This window comes from Taeniopygia guttata, chromosome 17 (genome assembly GCF_048771995.1).
Source record: "Taeniopygia guttata chromosome 17, bTaeGut7.mat, whole genome shotgun sequence".
Taxonomy (NCBI): Eukaryota; Metazoa; Chordata; class Aves; order Passeriformes; family Estrildidae; genus Taeniopygia; species Taeniopygia guttata.
In genome coordinates this window covers 749,498-770,835 of record NC_133042.1, presented here as the reverse complement: position 1 = coordinate 770,835, position 21,338 = coordinate 749,498, and the positions used below count along the sequence as shown (strand labels likewise).

The 21,338-nt window shown below is 48.2% G+C and overlaps 1 protein-coding gene across 12 annotated transcripts in view; it reads left to right on the top strand.

Annotated features, from left to right (window-relative positions):
- The window catches only part of EXD3 (exonuclease 3'-5' domain containing 3), a 253,822-nt gene that overhangs the window by 69,297 nt on the left and 163,187 nt on the right, over window positions 1–21,338 (top strand). For 8 of the 12 annotated variants that reach the window (XM_030286950.4, XM_032751444.3, XM_032751441.3 and 5 more), the window contains 3 exons: window positions 6,744–6,808; window positions 11,179–11,346; window positions 12,565–12,732. In XM_030286950.4, the coding sequence (XP_030142810.3) occupies window positions 6,744–6,808; window positions 11,179–11,346; window positions 12,565–12,732 (401 nt within the window). The other 4 variants (XM_032751447.3, XM_072936628.1, XM_032751442.3 and 1 more) reach the window with 4 other exon arrangements.

Below are 21,338 nucleotides of genomic sequence, written 5' to 3'. Positions count from 1 at the left end.
TCTCTTGCTTTCAATACACTGTTCATTTCCCTTTTCCCTCTCCAGCAAGGCAGTTTCCCTGTGTTCTCCCTGTGCACCTCATTCTCCCTTGTATTTCTGTCTGAGCTCCTAATTCTGCCTTTTCAATAATGATGCAGTCAGTACAGAACAAGGTATGGCTTCACAGAGTGATTCCAGGAAAGTGTGGGCTCAGCTAATGGCACCTGAGGAATTCTGGCTTTTGTCTAGAAGAACCAAGTGAGGAACATGAGATGACTATTGCCTGCAGAGCCAGATGCCCCAGCCATTGTGGTTGTGTGCTTGGTGTAAGCTTATGCAAGGGTGTTAGAGAACACACATTCAGAAGGACTAATTCTGTGCTAGATTATTGCATGTTGGTACATTAACAGAGAGTCCCAAACCAGAGTCTCATGAACGTTGCTGTCTTGTATCTTGCAAGGTGCATCACTGAGTTAGACATTTCTGTTGAATTAAGTCTGTCTGGAAGATGATAAAGAGCCACAAAAAGGGCCTCTAGATTCTGACCTCCTCCCTAAAGTGAAGCAAAATATTTCCTGCTGAGTGAAACAGTCCTCTCAGTTGGGTTGGAATAAAGCTTTGCCCCTGCTCTCAGTACAGGCAGAGAACTGGGCTGGGGTTATCGCTCCCAGCTGACTTCTCCATCTGGCCTGTGAACAAAACATAAACTGGTTCTGTGGTTCCCAGGGATGCCTGGGCTAGCTTGTGGCAGTGTGTTAGGTGATTGTGACCCCTTTATTTCAGTACCAATCCCAGCTATGGGAATCTTCATCTGCTGTAGAGAGGCCGCAGGGGCAGGCAACAGGAGGTGGCTGTTGTCACAGGGCTGGAGAAACAGAGCAGTCACAGCTGGTTGATAAATGAAGAAATGTGGAACCATTCATCTTGTAAGAGGTTTCTGGTGACTGGGAATGAGCTGATGTTCAAAGTCAGGTGATTATAAGTGAGGAACTCAGAGCATTTTGGGATATTTTCCCCTCCTGTCTGATGTAGATCCTCCTACTGATTGCATTAGTGCAGAAGGGGAATCCAAATGTGTGGATGAAGAGCTGGAGGAACAGGTAAGAAATGCCTTTAATTCCTATGGTGAACCTGGACTTCCAGGCCTCCCCAAAGGCTCTGTCTTTAATGTTACAATTGCAGGGGACGTGTGTGGTGTGAGGAGCTCAGAACTGTGGTCACTGCTGTGGTTCCTTCTCTCCCGAGATGGGAAGGGCTCGGTGCAGCTGAATTCAAAGCTCTGTGGATGAGAAAACAGCAGCTGAAACTGGACACTGGGCCAAGGCTGCAGTGAGCCAGACAGGCCAAATAACGAAGGACTCTCCATCTTCTTGCTTCATTTCCTTGCTGCATGAGTTCAGCTAAATGCACAGTTAGACATTCTCAAGCATATCTGCCTTTTGTGGGAGGCACAGTGAAGGAATGGGCTGTTGGGATGGGGAGAGAGTCTTGGAGCTCTGGGAAGGGGGCTAAAGCAGAGCAATGTATTGTCTCTGAAATGAAATAGTTTTGTGGCATCAGATCCTCTTGTAAATTTGGCTCTGTTGGATTCAGTGGTGGAAATGGAGCAACCTGTCCTGGCAGCATTCCTTGTCCCTGCAGGAACTGCGACCCGAGCAGTGCAGGGAGCACCTCTGGCTGCTTTCAGTCTTTAGGGGGAGACTCATCCCTGCAGCCAGGGGAGATTCGGGTCCATCACCAACAGCTGAAAGGTTTATTTATGTTACATATGCTCATTAAAGGGGGCACAGCATGAACACCTGGAAGGTGTCACAATCTGTAGGTTTCTACAGAGGAATTTTGTACCTTTTTAGTTAGCTCAGGTTGTCCTCGGAGGTTCAAATTTAGGCACTAGAAAATGCATCCATTAATTTTTGCTCCATGTAAGTGGTATTATTTCTGTACCTGTTCTTCTGCAAAACGAGCACACACTTGCTATGAGCTGCAGCCGCTTCTGAACAAATTTGAGACAAACTAGGTTTGGATAAGAGACTTTGATTAATTCACATATAACACACAATTTGTTTGTCCTCACCTGCAATTGAAATGACCCAGAGTGAGTGTGCCCCTCATGCTGCTGGAACAGGAGAGGGTGAATGGCTCTGCTCACCCAAACCCCCAGCTTGTGCATTGTCTTCATTGAGGTATTGGAGTTTTAAAGTCCAAATAGGCCACCTGCCCTAAGGGGGACATGGAAATACCCTGAATTTTAGTTTTTCTTTCAGAAATACATCTCAAAGACGTGTTGAGATAAGCAGGAGTTGTCACTGAGAACAGATTCCAGGGATTTATTGGGGCAGAAGGCACACAAAACAATAAGTAATAGTAAAAATGCACTAATTGTCTGCTGGGTGAGTTGGATGTTCTATTAAACGTTTATTGAAATTCAGTTAACTTGCAGGACAGAGGGACAAGCTGGCTGCCTAAAGAAAACATAAGCATTGTAGGGCAGCAGAGCAGGGCAGCATCAATCTCTGGGACAGGGACAGGAGCCAGGAATGGCTGGAGCTGGGCCAGGGCAGCTCAGGCTGGAGAGCAGGAAAGGTTCTTCCCCCAGAGGTGCTGGCACTGCCCAGGCTGCCCAGGGAATGGGCACGGCCCCGAGGCTGCCAGAGCTCCAGGAGCCTTTGGCCAGCGCTGCCAGGGATGCCCAGGGTGGGATTTTGGGGGGTCTGGGCAGGGACAGGGGCTGGGCTGGGTGATCCTGGTGGTCCCTTCCAGCTCAGGGGAGTCTGTGATTCCATAAATTTGTGGTTCATAATTAACATTTTGTTCTTGACTTTTCCTGTCCATGGCTTTCAGCTGTGACAGCTATCACAGGGGCTGTGACCCTGCATTTCACTCACTTTTCCCACCTTCTTTGGGGTTGCTTTTTTCTCATTCAGTATCTTTTCTTCTGCTGACTGGGATTCTTCCAGGTTTTGGGCCACAAGGCATTTAATGGCTTTGGGCACAAAGAGAATGTGTCAGGAAGTTTTTTCCTTGGGAAATTCCTCCTCTGAGGTTGGATGTCACCCTTTCCTCAGGTGAGAGGAGGCTCAGTCAGAGCAGGGGATTCTCTTGCCAGGGCTGCACTGGTGAATAATGCAGCAGAATCTTGTAAAGACAGCACTGCAAACCTCACCAGCAAATCCAGTGCTTACCTCACCAGCCCCCAGGCACTGCTTTTGTTGTGATCACAGCAGGGTTTGAGTGATGGATGCACAAAGGAAATGGGGAGAATGAACAGAAAGTAGTTTATGGTTTTCCTCAAAGGCACTTTTCTAACTCAAAAATATAAGCCTTGTGGTTTATATGGTTTTGAAATGTAACCACAGATCTTGAGAACTGGAAGACATTTGATTTACCATCTCCTGCAATTTTGGTACCAGGTTCAGGGCAGAACTCATTAATTTTCAGAATTAAAAACATTCAAAGGAAATATATTAATGTCAAATGTTTAAAACAGGAACATGCTATTGGGAGAAACTGTCAGAGCCAAAGCTTGAGGTCTTTTGTGACTTGTTGGAGTTGGTGCAGATGTGTCTTTTTGAGAGCTCCACTAACATGCTCAAACCTTGATTTGGTGAGGCTTTTGCAGCTGTTTTAAGGTCTGCAACCTCCTTTTTTGGGAGTTGTGAGGGGTCAGTGTCAGACTGAGCACTTTCTCTTGAGCTCAGTCTAGGAACTGGAAGGGCTCAGCTGCCTGGGACACATCTCCTGACCCTCCTCAGCAGCTGCTCACAGCTGGAGCAGGGAGACTTGGTGTTCTCTGACTTTCCACACTGGTTTGGTGGTTTGTTTTTTTTTTTTTTTTTTTTTTTTTTTGCTGGGTTTTTTGGTTTGTTTTTTTTTTCAGTTTTTGTTGTTTTTCTTGGTTTTATTTTGCTGATAGAATGCCCCTTGCTAATAGCTGGATATCTCTTCAGGAGACCCTGCAGGATTGAAATTCTCTTTAGCAGTGGAGCTTCTGGGTGTCCTTGGTGGGAACACCCCATACTTGCCTTGTTCTTGTCCAGAGCTGAGCTCAGATGCACTTGTGGTTCAGTTCTGACCACTTGGTTTTCAGTCACTTTGCTTTATCCCTCCTTCCCTTGTACTTCTCCCTCGCTCCCTGCTGTGTGGAGCAGCCACAAGCTCTCCAGGTTTTTCTGGAAGGCTTGTGAAATTCCCTGTTTGGTCCTGTTGTTTTTCCTTGAATGTCCTGGTATTAGTTTATTGCTGATTCTCCTGTTCCTTCTCGGATGTGGATGGGCACGTACCTATCTGGTATCCCACCAGAGTATAGCAGTAGATATGGATTAATTACCCTTGTGAAAAGACATTAATTTCTCACTCTCTAGGGGTGCCAGGAGAAGTCAGAGTAGGACAGTCCTCCAAGGAGGTCCTGCAGGAGACAGAGCAGGTGAATTGTTGATTTCTTTCAGGAGACCAAACGATATGGGCCTTGACATTTCCATCTCCTGTCTCATCTGGAGTGTCTGGATGAATAGCTCCAGGCCCAGCAGGAACTGCCATGTCCTCCCTCTGCTGGGACGAGACAAGGGCACGAGGTGGCTTTGCTCTCCTGTTTATGTCTGGCTCTGGGAGCAACTGCTTGTAGGTGATTTTGTTATGTTTAGCCCCTGGCTGTGTCTCATCCTTAGATTCCCAGCAGCCTCACCAGGTGAGGAAGGGAACAGCCCTGTGCAGACACCAGCAGATTTCTCAGTTTTTCTCCTTGTTCAATCCCTGCCCTCTGTCACTGTGAAGCCATTTCCCCTTGTCCTGTGTCCCTCTCCAGCTCTCCTGGAGTCCTTTCGGGCACTGGAAGGGGTTCTCAGCTGCCCCTGGAGCTTTCTGCTCCGGAGTGTCTCCCCCAGGTCCGTGTCCCTCGTGTGCCGTGCTCCAGGGGCGCTCTGTGGAAATAGCTCAGCCCTGGGGCAGGGAAGGTGTCCCTGTGTGCCTGGGACTGCTCAGTGCCACGCTGGCACTGCTGACCTGCTCACAACTGACTGCAGAGGCATCAGCTCGCCTTTCAGGGGCAGGGAGGTAAGGTAGGAAACAGTCAGTAAGAACAGGGCTGCGTTTGTTGACTGAGGTTTAGAAAGCTTTTAACAAGTTGAATTATTGGTTGTATGTGAAGTGAAACACTGCTCTCCTAACTGCTCTCATTTCCTGTATCATTCCAGCCTGTTCCCTGCATTAATTACAGCTCAGATTTACAGTGGATTTGGTTACACACTGCATTGCATTCTCATTTTTTTTCCTCTGTGTGTATAAGTTTCTTTGGGAGTCAGGCCAAGAGGAGAGTGTGCAGATAGGCACACACACATGGACTAAATTTGACTGTAATTTGCTAATTTACTGGGGAGAAGAGGTCTGGCTTTTCTTCTGTTTTGGTGTAAAAAGAGCCTTTTATTTTTCCAAAGGAGGAGCAGTAGCTGAGAACAGCCAGTGTTTGGAGAGTTCAACATTTCAGAACAACCAGAGATGAGAGAAAATATTATCTTGTGAATTGTAAATGTGGCATTTTTAATTTGGCTGGTGTTTCCCAGAGGTTAGTGGATAATGGGAATATTATCATGCTCTTGGCTCAACCAGTAATCATCTTGCTACTTCAAGTATTTTATAAATACAGTGCCTCAGAGTTCAGCTGGATGAGGTAGAGCCTTTCACAGCTGAAGGAGTTCTTTTGTGATGTGAAATATGAGGTGCAATGAGATACTGAGCATGAAATCTAGCATTTGGAAATGAGCTCTTTAGGAATTGTAAAACACAGAAGGTGATTAAAAGGAAGTTTCCTTTTCAGTTTAACATTTTTCTTTTGGCTGTATGAAAACATAAGAAGAAGTGTGTTAGGAGGCTTGGTTTGGAGAGTTCATTCAGCTTTTTAAATTCATTCTTCACATTTTAACTGTTGATGCTGCAGATGATTTTCATCAGAATATTTTGTGTCGTGGTTTCATAAGTAAATGATTGTGAATTAAGTTGAATCAGATATCAAACATGTTACTGCTTTCAAAATGAAATATTCCTAAACAATTGCTTTAGAAGTGCTGGTGTGATGAATATTGCTATGATGAATAATGGTATGATGACTGTATGAAGAATGATAACACACAAAAGAACAACTGAATGCAAGTTCTGCAATAACTAGGCAAAAAATAAGAAGAAAATTCCAAATAACCTTTTTTGGAAATATTTGATCCCTCTTTGTTTAGTCTTGCCACTTATCCCAGCAGTCTTTCATCTTGCCTCTTCCTCAGGCACGCTCTTGCCTGAATCCCAGTGCAGCCCTCCTGTGCCCAGCCTGGCATGGCAGCCCCCCTGAGCACACCCTGTCCTGGCCCAAAGTCACCCTCCTCCACGCCGGCTGGCGGAGTTTGCACTGCAGAGCCGTGCATGGAAAGCTCCTGTGCTGAGCATCCCTCGGACCTGAGCAGGGGCTGGGGGTGGGCAGGGCATGCAGCAGCAGCAGCAGCGCAGCAGGGCTGGAGCTGCACTGCACAGCTTTGGAGCGAGTGCAGGAGCCAGGGGCTGCCCAGTTCGAGCCGTGCCTGGCTGGGATTCTGTTGGGATTTCAGAGTGCAGGGTTTTACACACTAATCCTGACTGGCACTTGGAGCTTGGTGGTTTCCAGCATGGAGTAGCAGATTTCTCTGGGGTGAAACAATGCCCCAGTGTGTCTGGGCTGCCTCTACAGAGCCAATAAATCTGTTTTGTTTTGTTTTTCTCCCTCCTTTTCTCTCTTCCCCCTCCTCCAGGCCAGGACCCACTCGTACTGCTGCAAACCCTTCAGCTCCTCTGGACAAAGAAGGAGCTGGGGAAGGTAAGGCTGAGCCCTGCACGCCGCAGTTCCTCTGGATGCAGAGCATGTCCAGGCCAGGACGCTGGGGTCACACCCGCCAGTCTTCAGGGCTGCTTTCATTCCAGCACTCAGGGGAAGAGCCTCTGCATTTGCAGCTACAAGTGAAAAGAAAAGGTAGCTTTGTGTGATGGGGAGCAGCTCAGGGGCTCCTAGAAAAGGGCTGGAGTTTCCAGGGCTGAGTTACAGAAGGAAGGAAAATCAAAGTTGCTTTTGTTTTGTTTTAAACACTATTTTTTGTCCATTAAATGGAGGATCTTGGGGGGAGAGGGAAGAATATTGCTAGTAGCTGAAAAAAATGAGAATTGAATTTGGTAGAGAAGTGCTTTTTGCCAACTGGATATATCAAAACTTTCATATTTGAAGTATTCTTTTTTTTTTTTTTCTGATTTGGCTTGGTTTTGCCTTTTAGAGTGGTGAATGCAATTTACACTGCTCTCTAAAATTAGTGCTGTTATTTTTATACAGCAACCTATGGGCTCTACACAGAGATTTTTCATAGGCAGCAAAATATATTTCTTCTAAGTTTGGAAGCTTGAAAACTAGCAAAACCAGCAGATGCAGGGGTGAGTTTTCCATGTTTAACTCTTTGCTACTCAGGCACGTTCAGAAGTGAAATTATTTCTTTTCTAGAAGGCCCAGAGCCCTGCAGCTCCCACTTAACCCCATGGAGCATCTCCTGTGTACAGTGGCCAGCGTGGCTGAGGACCTGGGGGACGTGCTCCATCCTGGGTGTCTGCAGTGCTTACTCACTGTCCTGGGCTGCTGCTCTTACACTTTCCATTACTGTTAGGCTGTGGTTGCCACCTGGAATAAGCAACTGGAAACCCGGTGTGAGGTGCCTTTCCAAATGGTCACTCACTGACAGAGACTTGAGCTCAGCAATTCTGAAACCTTGAGCTTTCCATCAACTTTTGTTAGAGTTGGAGGGAAAAAAAAAAAAATATTGTCCATTAGGTCTGGAGGGCACAGAACAATAGCAGGAAAGAGAAATCATCAAAATCTCTGCACTGGGTACACTGGGATGTGTATATGCATTGGGAAGAAAAATACTCTGGAGAAGAAAAAGCCTCCCATGGACGTGTCCTTTGGCAGAGAGCACTGCAGTGGTTCTGGAGTGGGGGTGGAGAAACTGGAGGATCCCCAGGAGCTGTGGAATCACAGACTGGTTTAGGCTGGGAAGGAATCTGAAGCTTATCCAGTCCCACCCTGTGCCATGGGCAGGGACACCTCCCACTGTCCCAGGCTGCTCCCAGCCCTGTCCAGCCTGGCCTTGGGCACTGCCAGGGATCCAGGGGCAGCCACAGCTGCTCTGGGCACCTGTGCCAGGGTCTGCCCACCCTCACAGGGAACAATTCCCAATTTCCAATCTCCCATCCATCCCTGCCCTCTGGCAGTGGGAGCCATTCCCTGTGTCCTGTCCCTCCATCCCCTGTCCCCAGTCCCTCTCCAGCTCTCCTGGAGCCCCTTCAGGCCCTGAAAGGGCTCTGAGCTCTCCCTGCAGCTTCTCCTCTCCAGGTGAGCACCCCCAGCTCCCAGCCTGGCTCCAGAGCAGAGGGCTCCAGCCCTCAGACCAACTTAGTGGCCTCCTTTAGATTCATTTCTACAGCTCCACTTCTTTCCTCTGTTGGCCACCGCAGTGTCACCTGGGCTTTGCAGGTCCCCAGTGGGGTTTGCAGGTGTGTTCCCTCTCCAGGCTGGGTGCTGAACAGGAGGGTGTCTCTCATCTTGGAGGGTGCCCAAGGAAAGCCTTTCTGGAGCAGGGGAGGGCTGTGCTGAGCCCAGCTGCTGTGGGGGGCACAACAGAAATGTCCCAGTGGGTTCTGAGTGGTGTTTGTCACGCTGTCACCAGGATGGGTTGACCCATGCCCAGGGCTGTGCACCCACAGAAAGTGCAGAGTCTGTTTTGAGGGGCTGGGCTGCTCTGTCCTCTGTGTGCAGCTCAGGTGGGTTGTGCTGCTGCTGCTGCCCAAATGTCCAGCCCCAATAACAGAGATAAGATGACTTAAGTCCAGCTCAGCCTGCCCCAATGTCAGATAAGTGGCAGGAGCTTCTCTGCCTCTCACTGTGTGTGCCTGTAGGTCAATATTGTCCATGATCTGGGGTAAATCAGCCCCTTGGTCTCAAATCAGTGACCATGGGCAAGAATGTGTCTGCCAGGGCACATTCCAGTTCTGGAACATACGTATGAGAAATAGTCATTTCCTACATAGGAATGACAGTTTGGGAATAACCAGGGAGCATCAGAAGACTGCCTAGAGCTGTGGGACTAGAAACAGGGGATCAAAGCTGAATAAAGGACTGTGTAGTTTGAGCATCAGCAACATTTTCCTATTCCCATGATCTGTCAGGCTGTAGAAATCTCCCCAAGGAGCATTCCCTGCCATGGGAATCAATTGAAATGGAAATGGCAATTACAAAAAAAGTTTGAGAGGAATCCCTAGGACGAGCCAGGCAGCACAGCACTCTTTCCTCTCTGATTTAGGTGTCTTGTGCCCTCTTTGTTCTCTGCCTTTCCCCCTTAGACTATAGATGCCCTAGCTGAAGGCTTGCTGGGATGTTTGGAAGGAGACTTTTTCCCAGCTCATCACAGTCTCACGTAGGAAGGCCAGACTCAGAACAGATGAGCAGTTCGGGCTGCTGGCAATGCTGTCAGTGCTGGAGCTGCTCTGCTGTGCCAGCAGGACCTGGTGTCTGCTGGAGCCCATCCTGCCACAGCCCAGCTCAGATTCCTGCCCACGGAGGAGCTCAGTGGGGTGGTGGAAGCTCCAAAAGTGCTGAAGTGGGGCTTTTGGGGGAGGAAAAGCCATTTCCAAAGAGTGCAGTGGAGTTGGCAAGTTGCTTTGTTTTCCTTTGGCTGTTGTAGTGGATGCTTGTGGTTGGATCAGAGCTCATCTTTGCCTTCTGCTGCATCTCCCAGCAAAGTTGGCGGCCTGTGTTTAACATGGCAAAAACTCTTGCCACAGGGAGAATTACTTAGAGAGGGAAATCTCTTATCTAAAGTCCCATCTCCATTAGTCATCAGCTTTTTCATACTGCCTTTGTAGCCCACTGAGAAAGAAACAGTTTCTGTCATAAACCATAGGTTCTGTGGGTTTTCCAGACATGAAAGACACCCTGGAAAACAACTGTCTTCCAGTAAAAATTGTTGATTAATAAAAAAAGAAAAAATTCACTGGCAAATTTTCTGTAGATTTTATTTTGTTTTCCATGTTGTTCTTCAGACTTTATATTGTTTCCACTGGAAGCTCTGAATGGGGCCACGAATCCAGTAAATTACAAGTGCTGGCTGCAGCAGGAATGAGCATCTTTTGGATTTGGCTTTTTAGCCAGAAAAGAAAGAGAGCAGCTGCTCTCAGTGATTTCTTGTTTTCTGTCTCTGCTCTCGCCCTGCTCCATGCTGGTGATGTACCACACAGTGAGAGGTCCTGTGTGGGTACTGAGGATGCCACTTCCTCACCCTGCCAACCCTCCCAGCTCCCTGGAAACTACTTCTAATGTAAACATTATAGAGATACTGCTCGGTACTGCTAATTTATCACTTCTACCAGATGGGGAGTAAGTAGCCTATTAACATTCACAAAGTGAGGGTCCAATTCCTTCACATTTCTAAACACATCACCCTGGGATTCCTAAGATTTATGCCGTGGAGTTTTCCCATGTTCTGAGCCCCTTTGTGTGCCTTTAGGCTCATGGAGGTGTGCAGGGGCAGAAGGTGCTCAGGGAGCTTTTGAGGGAAGGAGCACAGATTTGGAGGATGACAGTCTGACAGAATTTGAACTTGGATATTTCATTCACTTTGATCTGAGTGTAAAATCCAAACTAATTTGAGATTCCCGATATTCCGATTATGGGCACTATTGTGGCTGAAGTAAGCATAAGGTTAAATGTGAAAGTTTGTGGTGAAGCCATGAGGAGGGGTTCCTGTACTACACTTTGCAGGTATCTTAGAAGATCAGGAGGTTTTTCAGCCCACTTCTCTACCTTCAATATTGCCATTTTCCCAATAACACCCCTCTCTCCAGCTCACTTCTTTTCTCTCCCTCCCCCAAATCCCAAGCCCCTTTGTCTGCCCCACAGAACAACTTCTCTGTCTTTATGGGATAATTAGTGTGGACAATTGCTGCTTTTCCCATTGGGTTTGAGGTGCAGTGAGCCATGAAGGAATCTGTAATGACATGAAAAGTCACTGGAGGCGCGGATGGTGGCTGAATAGCAACAGTTACCTCTCTGAATAGATTAAATTAAAAAAAATAAAGCTTTGTGTTCAGCTGGGGGAAGGGAGGATTCACTAATCTTTTTGTACTTGACAATGTGGTTTTGTATCTCGGCAGCTCAAGGAAGAAATCAGGCGGGGCTTTGCCAGACTGGAGGACCCTTTGGCAGGACTCCTGGCCATGCTGGAGAGCAGCAGTCATTGGAAGGGGAAAGGGCATTCCCTGGAGTATTGCATCACCACGGAGCTGCAGCTTTGGATAAAAGCACATCCTGCTATCCCGCAGGTTAGAAAAAGAGAAAGCAAGAGAGTTGGGAGAGAGGAGAGAGCAATTGATTTTAATGTTCCTCAAGTACCTCTAGTTTCATTATATTCCAGAGTCCAGATCTTCTCTGCAGCCTTATACAGAATGTGACAAGGTGTGAAACACAGTGAGATGTTATCTGTGGCATGCTGGCCTGAAAATGAAATCATATTGGGAGCTGTGCTGCCAGAGCTGTTTCCCCTCCAAAGTTGGGATTTCATCTCTCCAGATCAGACCACTTTGGTCGAGCGTTGCTCTTGCAGCCTTTCCAGGCTGGAGGCTCTCCCACTGGAACCCACATCCCTGCTGTCAGTAGAAACCTAGTTGCAGAAATCTGCTCTGTGTGTTCTTCCAGCTCTGCAAATAGAAGCCAGTTACTGTAGGATTGCTTAATTCCTGCCATATGGTGGGAATGCAGAAAATGGGAACAGCCTGCCTTTTCAGCAGCTGAATGATTAGTTCTGTAAAGCTGGGTCATCAGATTATATGTCTTAGTGTTTACCATTCCTTCTGCCTCCAGATATTCTGACCTACTGAGATTTTCTCTCTTCTGTGAGCTTTTGGCTCTGAACTGCAGGATACTTTTATATTTGTGTTGCTTCCTTTCCCACTTTTCCAAATGGCTCTGGTTCAATGTTGAGCTCTGCCATTACAGGCTCAGCGAAGTGCGACTGGCACTGAAATTCCTGTGTCATGAGTGAATGATCACGTGGGAGCACAAGGATTTAAATACCTGTGTCTGTGCATCTTTTGATGGTGCTTTTGCTTTCCCTACCCTTTGTGCACCCAGCAGCAAGCCTGAGAATGAAAATGGAATCCTTATGCCTGATAGGTGAGATCTCCCTGGAGGGGAGTCACTGAATTCAAATATTTTCTGCTGGGTACTGGAGGGGAGAATTTCTGAAGAACTCTGTTAGCACAGAGGGCATTTTTCCAGTTTCAGTTTTTCCTTTTGCACAAGGCCCTATCCCTTCTCCAGAATTACCCCACAAACATTTCATGTTCTTGAAGTAGGTGCTGTGGAAAAAATGTGTATCCTATTGCTCTGATTTCTGCCTGCAGACTCTGTGGGGAAATGGGAGAATCTCTTCCAGAGGAATTTGCTTGCTCTGTTTACACAAGCTGTGTTTTCAACCACCATTGAACCGCAGCCATCTTTACCAAACCTGTGTTTGATTGTTTTTTGGTTGTCTTTTGAAGTCTAGCACCAAGCTGAAGAAGCTGCAGGCCCGTGTGCTCGGAATGCTCTCCCAGTGCCCAGCTAATCTGCTTGACCCCCTGATTAGCATTTACCAGCTCCACACAGCAGACCGGAACTATTTGCTTGAACATGTCAGTCATCTTTATCTCCAGGGCAATTACAAAGAGGTGGGTCATGTCTTTCAAATAAATTTACCTTGCCAGCTCTCTGTGAATGTCTATGCCCTTTTTTTTTGGATGCATTTCAATGTGAATTCCATTTCATCCCAGCAGCTGCACGCTGTGAATGCTGCAGCTTAACGTTCTCTTCCTGGGCTCAACCTCGGCTTTTCTGCTGACTGGGGACAGAATGCCAGGGAATCCCCCCTCCACTCCTTTGCTGACCTTCAAAAGTAATAGGTTAATAGGCTTTAATTTGGAGAATTTAAGGGGATGGTTGTATTCTTTTTTGTTTTCCTTGCCCTTAGCAAGAAAAGAAGGGATTTTAGTCCTTGGTCATAGACCTGCTGTGCTATCTCCAACCCACCTGCAGCCAGAGGGCTTGGGAAACCTCACTGGTCCCATGTGATTGCCCCAACCTCAGGTCTCAGTTGGAGGAGTTTTGAGGCCTCTTTACCGCTGAGGCTCATATTCCAAATGTGTAACACCACCTGTGTCTGCCTCTGGGTGGCTGACACAGGCAGGAGTTCAGCAGACCCAGATCTGGTGTGCTTTACCCTGTTTTACAGCACTGCAGCATCTCCAGCTTGGCTGCCCCATCCCTGGAATTGTTCCAGGCCAGGTTGGACAGGGCTTGGAGCATCCTGGGGTAGGGGGAGGTGTCCCTGCCCATGGCAGGGGGTGGAACTAAATGGTCTTGAAAGTCCCTCCCAACCATTCTATGATTTTTCTTTTTTAAAGCCAAAAGGGTTTGGTTTTCTCCCAGAAGCATGGTTCATTTGGATGGTATATAACAACTTGACCTTGTTTAGCAAAAGTAAAACTCAAATAGCATTCTTAAAATCCTGTTTTTCAGTAAAGCTGAATTCCCAGGTGACATCCTGGAATCCCATTCTTTTTGGTTTCTTTCAATATGAAACAAAGATATTTTGTATTTGGTTTGAAGTTCCCAGGTAGCTGATTGAGACTTAGTCTTGTGCTCAAAATGTTTTTGAATGTGAATATTTGACAATTACAACATGAAGAAATGTCTTATTTGATTATATTCAAGTGGAATTTTTAGATTCATGGCTCCACAGATATTTGTTTTCATTAGCAATACAGTTCTTTCTAGATCCAGCTTTGGAAAGCTCTAGATTCTTTTGTTGGAATTGTTGTTCTGTTTTTTCTTTCACAGCAGAGATCATTTACTGCTCATTCCCAGTGTGAAGAACAGGAAACCTCAACAGCTTTTCACTCTCAGCCATAGCTTTCTTCTATCTTTCTTTTGTCACCAGAAGGATGAATAGAATTCTCTTCAAAAATAACAGGAAGTCTTTTACTGCCCTTGGAGACTAAATCAGGCTAACCCCAAACAACCTGGAGCTGTGACTCTGGGTGTCCATCTGTCCTTCTCTTCCTCATCTCTCAGCTGGGGAAGTGAAGCAGACTTACATGTAGGATTGTTGGTTCTCCGGTCACTCACCTGAAAGGCCAGAAATCATACAAATCCTGACTGTCATTATTTATTTTCTTGTTGTATTTGCAATAAAACACCATGCCTTTTACAGTTCAGTACTTAAAAGGGCTTATAAAAAAGAGGGAGATGACATTTTTCATGGGAAGATAGTGATAGGACAAGGGCAAGTATTTTAAGCTAAAATAAGAGAAATTTAGATGGGATATCAGGAAGAAATCCTTCCCTGTGAGGGTGGGCAGGCCCTGGCACAGGGTGTCCAAGGAAGCTGTGGCTGTCCCTGGATCCTTGGAAGTGTCTAAGGCCAGGTTGGACAGGCTTGGAGCAGCCTGGGACAGCGGAAGGTGTCCCTGTCATGGCAGGGCTGGGACTGGATGGCCTTTCAGGTCCCTTCCAACCCAAGCCAGTCTGGGATTCTGTGATTTATTCTAGAGCAGGTTATTCCCTTTGTCTGTGGTGTGCAAACCATGAATGTCCTCTGCCCTGAGAGTTAAGGCTCCTTTCCCTCATGGAGATTTTGGAGAATGTTCCCTTTGGAAAACAAGATCCCAAGGCTCCCTGGGGATGGCCATGGCAGTTGTTTGGTGCTGGAGCACCTCTGGTCCTCCCTTATGCCTGGATTTGGAGGAGCTGGTCGGAGGCTGAGCCTGGGGCTGGGGGCAGTGCTGGCACGGGGCAGGAGAGAGGACTAGAGACAGATTGTGGTTCTGGTTGAGCAGGACGGGCTGTGCTGAGGAGGCACCTGCAGGGAGCAGCGCCAGCGCCAGCGGATGGCACTGTGCTCCCGGGATGCAGGAAAACAGGCAGCTCCTGGGAGCTGGGGAGCAGTAGGGATGTGGAACTGGGCTTTGAGGTGTCTGTCTGGTGTTTTGTCTTTCTTTTGTGATGGGAGTGTGCAGCTGCTGGAGGAGCAGCGAGAGCTCTGAGCAGGGCGAGGGGCTCTCAGCTCTGCTCATTGTGACTCCCATGGCGTGGGGAGATGGGAGGGTTCAGCACTCCTGCTTGGAGTTCCAGAGAAGCACAGCAGCCTTGTCCCCTTCCCAGAACCCCTCTGAAGCCAGCCATGGCCCCATGCCACCCTCGAGCTGGGCTGTGCCAGAGGTGCCGGAGCCCTGCAGCTGCCGTGCGGGAAGGCGATGGGAGCCAGGGCTCAGGTGTGGGAACGGGGCTGGGAAATGGGAACACCGTGTGGGAAGGGTACTGGGGGCAGGAGGATGTGCCACGGGAAGGGCCCTGCATGAATGCTGTGTGGGAAGCACAACGGGTGCCAGTGGATTTGGTGTGGGAAGGGCACCGGGTGGATTTGGTGAGGGGAGGGTGCTGGGTGCTGGTGGATTTGGAGTGTGTGGGAAGGGTGGTGAGTGTTTCTGGTGTGGGAAGGGCACTTGAGTGTCAGTGGAAGTGGTGCAAGGACTCTGGATGGATTTGGTGTGGGAAGGGCGCTGGATGTTTTAGTATAGGAAGGACGCTGGGTTTGGTGTGGGAAGGACACTGGGTATGGTGTGGGAAGGTCTGGTGTGGAAGGACACCCAGTTCTGGTGTGGCAGGGCGCTGGGTGTGGTGTGGGAAGGTCTGGTGTGGGAAGGACACCCAGTTCTGGTGTGGGAAGGTCTGGTGTGGAAGGATACCCCACTCTGGCGTGGCAGGACGCTGGGTGTGATGTGGGAAGGACACTGGGTATGGTGTGGGAAGGCCTGGTGTGGGAAGGACACCCAGTTCTGGTGTGGCAGGGCGCTGGGTGTGGTGTGGGAAGGCCTGGTGTGGGAAGGACACTGGGTATGGTGTGGGAAGGCCTGGTGTGGGAGGACACCCCGCTCTGGCATGGCAGGGCGCTGGGTGTGGTGTGGGAAGGACACTGGGTGTGGTGTGGGAAGGTCTGGCGTGGAAGGACACCCCGCTCTGGTGTGGAAGGACACCCAGTTCTGGTGTGGGAAGGTGTGGTGTGGAAGGACACCCCGCTCTGGTGTGGAAGGACACCCTGCTCTGGCGTGGAAGGACACCCAGTTCTGATGTGGGAAGGCCTGGTGTGGGAGGACACCCCGCTCTGGCGTGGAAGGACACCCCGCTCTGGTGTGGAAGGACACCCAGTTCTGGCATGGAAGGACACTGGGTGTGGTGTGGGAAGGTCTGGCGTGGAAGGACACCCCGCTCTGGTGTGGAAGGACACCCCGCTCTGGCGTAGAAGGACACCCCGCTCTGGCGGGGCAGGGCGCTGGGTGCTGGCAGGACAATGCTGGATTCAGCAGACCGGGGGTAATGCAGCGCGAGCGGGGCTGCGAGAGGCCCTGAATAGGCCAGGCTGTGCTGGAGAAGAATGAGGGGTAGGCAGAAGGCAAGCTAGTGTTTCATGGTCATCTTATGTTACACTTCAGCCTTTCAAAGAGTGTCTGGGGCTGCTTGAATGAACCTCTCTTGCACTGCGAATGCGGGAGCCTGGAGACAAAGGGGACTCTTGTCACTCTCAGGCCCCTTTGGGGAATAAAAGCCATTGTCACATGAACAGGGGCAGTCTGGCAGGCTGTGCATGCTTCAGTGCCCCATGATATCGCTAAGTCTCAGCAGAAATCACATTCAGGGCCCTGTCAGCTTTGATTAGCGGGGTCTCATGACTTAATGTGCTGCGATATTTCATGTCTAAGGGTGGCGGCTGTCTTTCTGGGGGATGAATGCCCTCTATTGTCCGCTGAGTTATTTTATTTACATTTTTTAAACAGCTTATAAAGGTAAAAAGATAGCTGTGCTTAAAGAAAAAAATCAAATTCCTTTGCTTCTGGATCAGCAGTGAGTGCTGCTCGGGTCAGATACAGTGAAACTTGTTTTCACAGTCACCATCAAAGTTCTCGTCTTGTTTAACAGCTTTATAGTAAATTCTGAACAGGTGGCAGTGGAGCTGGGTTTAGGAAGGAAACAATAAATAATCTTTTTAGCCTCTGACAACCAGAAATATTCCTGGGCCTGAGAGACCTCCCACTCCAGCCTCTGTGTCAGGGACTCAGAGTTTCTCTCCCCTTCATCACTTCGGTTCTTAAGAAAGAATATTGGATGAAGCCAGTACTATTTTATTTTTAACATGATTTTCAGTTGCTGTCTGTTGACATTTCTCTGTTTTCAAAAGCAGAGTATACTTTTTCTTCTAATATTTTATCCATCAATTTCTAGAAATAATGAAGACTTGTATGTTAAATTTAGTTCACGTTTGCTCTTTCAATTAAGATAATGTGGCTTATCTGGTAGAATTCAGTTAAAAGTTGACATAAAATACCCAGAGAAAAAAGTTGCGTAGACACAAAATTTCAGGTTTTTTGTCAGCAATACTGCTACAGACATAAGAGAAAGGGTGATTGACCAGAGTTAAACTTAAAGGAGCACAAATACTCAGAAATGTAAAATCCCCATCATGACCTTCAGTTCTAGTGCGGGGGTTTTGTGAACAGAGCCAGGGGTGTTGGTGTTTGTAGCCCTACTTCATCCCTGGTGCTGGACTACACGCAGAGTATCTTTGCATATCTGTCGTAGAGATCAGTGTTAACGTTGATTGAGCACAGTAATGGATAATCAGATATTTTATTTTCTCACTCTGGCTCTTTCTGAGCTGTTCTCAAGCCAGGGAAAATGTCTCTGATATTGCTTCTTATCTCCATTCACCACCTTAACTATACAAAGGCATGTGCAGCTCTTACTGTATTTTAAAGTGTGTTCATTTGTATTTTGTTTTTTCTTTTAAATTAAGAAACATATTGGCTAAGAAATCCAAGGAAAAGGTTACAGCAGTTGTTTCTCCCATAAAGATGATGATGTTTCAGTATCAACCCCTCTTTCCTCTGAACATACCCTGCTGCTGTAGTGGCATGGTGCCTGCCCGGTGATGCCCCTCTGGAGTAAAGGGAGCCAGCCCATGGGCCATGGGCCACTGCTGCCCTTCCCAGCCTCCAGAGCCACCTCTGCCCTGGGCTGTGCCCAGGGAATGCTGGAAAGGAGCTTCAGCATTGCTGGAAGTCATAAATGAGATGGCAGATTTCTGCTCCTACTGCCAGAATTTCTGTGCTCTGGGACAGCCCTGGGATGTGCAGCAGATCCAGCTGTGCAGAGTCTGGGTCTGGTGGAGGTGGGCAATGCTCAGAGAATGAGCTGAGCAGTTAAACCCCACCTAAAACTGCTGAAGGACCTGAGGGACACAAATACGAGAGGGCTGGCTTCAGTTCTCTTTTCCCCTCACCTGTGCCTTCTGTCCCTCTACCTCAAATTCTTTGGCTGGGAAAGCCTGTCACTGCTCCATGTTGATGGTCTCCTTCTTCCCTGGTCTCCTGAGTGTAGACCTGAGGAATGTCCTGTTTTCCCTGGTTTCTGCAGACCTTCCCACAGCCAGCTGTGTATGAAGTGCCCTTTGAGCAGGAAGCAATCAACCATCGAACCTGATGTCATCCACTTGCAGTGATGCACTCTGAGAGCTCAGCAAAGTTGATTAGCCTCAAGTTTGAAATGAGTGATTCCAAAACAGAAACCAGATGTGCCCAATGATTAATACCTGGTGTGCCTTTTACTCAATTATTTCTGTCATTATCCAGGCTTTGATCACTGTGATTTTCTCTGCAAAGTCTCCTGTTGTTTTGTTTATTCTTTGGGTTTTCAGAAATTCCCTTACTGTGTGTTCAGAAATAGTGCACTCAGTCAGGCACAGCCATCTCTGTGTTGGTGCTGTCCCAGCTCACTTGCAGCAGAGCCAGGAGCAGGAGCCATCAGCAGCCGCTGGTGTCCGTCCTGCCCCAGCACTCCAAGCAGTTCTCCTGCACGAGGCAATTCCTCTGCTGCGAGCCCCACCGTGGGAAAATGCAGAAATCGTCAGCGCAGACACCACCCAAGTGCACATGCCCTTGCAGATAAGATCTTGTGTGGCTTCCTGCACCTCGTACTGTACGTGGAAAGAATAGTCATTTTTCGATGAGACAGAGCCAAGTGCATTCAAAACAAGCGGCGAGGAGCAGGTACTGGTGCAGGGTGTCCCCTGCACTCCCCACTTTCCCATACTCGTGGGTTGCGTTCGCGTGACTGCGGGAGTGTTCTGGTGCTCATGGCTGGGCCTGAACATGTCAGGTTTGGGAAACTTGCCCCATCCTTTGGTCAGGGCACCTACACGTGGGTTAGGTGGAATTCAGCGTAGTGTTGCCCACCTTTCAATTCTGCCCCAGACTCAACCAGCCTTCTGCTGTATTTTAGGGATTTATCATTGGGATACAAAACTATTGCAAAATGTTCAGGTGGGATTTTTACATTCACCATCAATAAGTCAAAGAACGGCCCAAACCCAGCGATGAGGAGGCTCAGAGGCTTGGACAGGAGTTGGATCAGGCAATGGTCTTCACCTTCAGCTTTTCTGCTGCACTAAGCAGTGCATGCAGTGCGCTCATCACATCCTGCTCCCAGGTACACTTGGGGGTTCAAAGCAAGAGAGGGACCAGCCTCCCCCTGGCTTGTTGTCATCTGTGGGGGTTTAGGTTGAGCACTGTTATGTACTGCAATAATAATAATTATTGCTGTTGTTAGATTATGCTAGAAACTCTCTGTGGATGAAACATTTTTGTGCAAAGGCTCCTTGTAACACCAGCCGTGACAATTATATTCTCTTTGGGGCTTGAGGGGGTGAGTAGACCCTGATAGGTGTCAATATCTCAGCATTCCCCAGAGCTTGCCCATGTTCCTGCATCCTGCCTCGGGTTTTGGCTCTTGCTGACTAGCTGCTGAAGTCGGGGGTGCGTGCTGTTCAGGATCTGGGCAGCCCCGCTGACCCAACCCGAGGATCTCCCAGCACTGCAGATGGGCACTGCTGGCTCTGGGTGGGAGGGGGTTTCTCACCCGTTCAGTTACAGCCTGTTCAGCCTCATTAAAGTGTTTGTTTTCTGAGTCAAAATGAACCTGCGAATGAGGTGCTGCTTTGCTGGAGATCTTATCGGCTGTAAACAGACTGTTAAAAATAGGCTCGTTTTACACAAAACTTGTTTGTGGACTGAAACAATTCAAAACATGATAATAACAAAACAAAATCTTAAAATAGCTCGGAGTTGAGACCACAGACACAGCTGCCAAGCACTTTCATCTTTATTACAGTTACTCATATCTCTTCTCTTACTATTCCCATTGTAAGCAGGCTGATTTTATCTCTGCTGGCCTCCCGCTCAGCCCAGCCCCTGGAGCTGCACCCTCATCCAGCCTGGTGCCTGTTTCTAGCGCCCAGCTCGTGCTTGGCCTTCCATGGATGGCTTCAGGCTGGAGCAGGCAGCTGCCCTGCTCCCGGAGCGTTCCCTGCTGCAGGGAGGCTATGCCAGCAGCACCATGGCTCTGCCTGCTCCTGACCTGCTTGAGCTGGAGGATGTCAAATTACTGATAAAAACCAGATTACGGGCCAGGCTGCCCAGAGCAATGGAATCATCATCCCTGGAGATGTTCAAAACAACGTGTGGATGTGGCACCTAGGGATATGGTTTGGCAGTGAACGCTGTGGTGGTGCTGGGTTGGATTTAGTGATCTTAGAGGTCATCTCCAACCGTGAGGATGTCATGAATCTCTGTGTGATTGGAGCTCCTCTGTCCCCCAGGCCTGCTGTGGGAGAGCTGCATCTGCCAGCCCTGGGCAGGGAAGAGAGGGCTCCCCACACTCTGGACAAATGAACATCTGTTGTTCCACATCCTTGGGGACAGGGTGGTATATCCAACCAGGGAAAGAGGAACACCCAACCTGACACCACACATGTTCGTCTGATTAAGTCACCTGTACAGTTAGTGGAGCTGGAGATAAACCTCAGCCATGTAGATAACAGTGCTGCAATTAGGTTAATCTGAACATTAAAAAGCCATTAGGGAGCTGTTGGATGTTGCAGTTAAAACTAAGGCTACAATAAGAGCTACTAACAAGATCAAATGATGAAACAAGGCCTGGAGATTTGCAAATATTTTCTTAATATTTTCTTCTCTTTTTTTTTTTTTTTTTTTTTTTAATGATTTCTTTTGATTCAGCAAACTTGAGGAGCTGGGAGGAAAGTAAAACCATCTGCCAAAGCTTTGGAGATCTAAACCCCCTTTTCACGTCCACACCAGAAATAGCAACCTTCAACCTGAGAATAATCACTCAGCTTAAACATTGTGCTGTTAAACTGAAAATGTGAGAG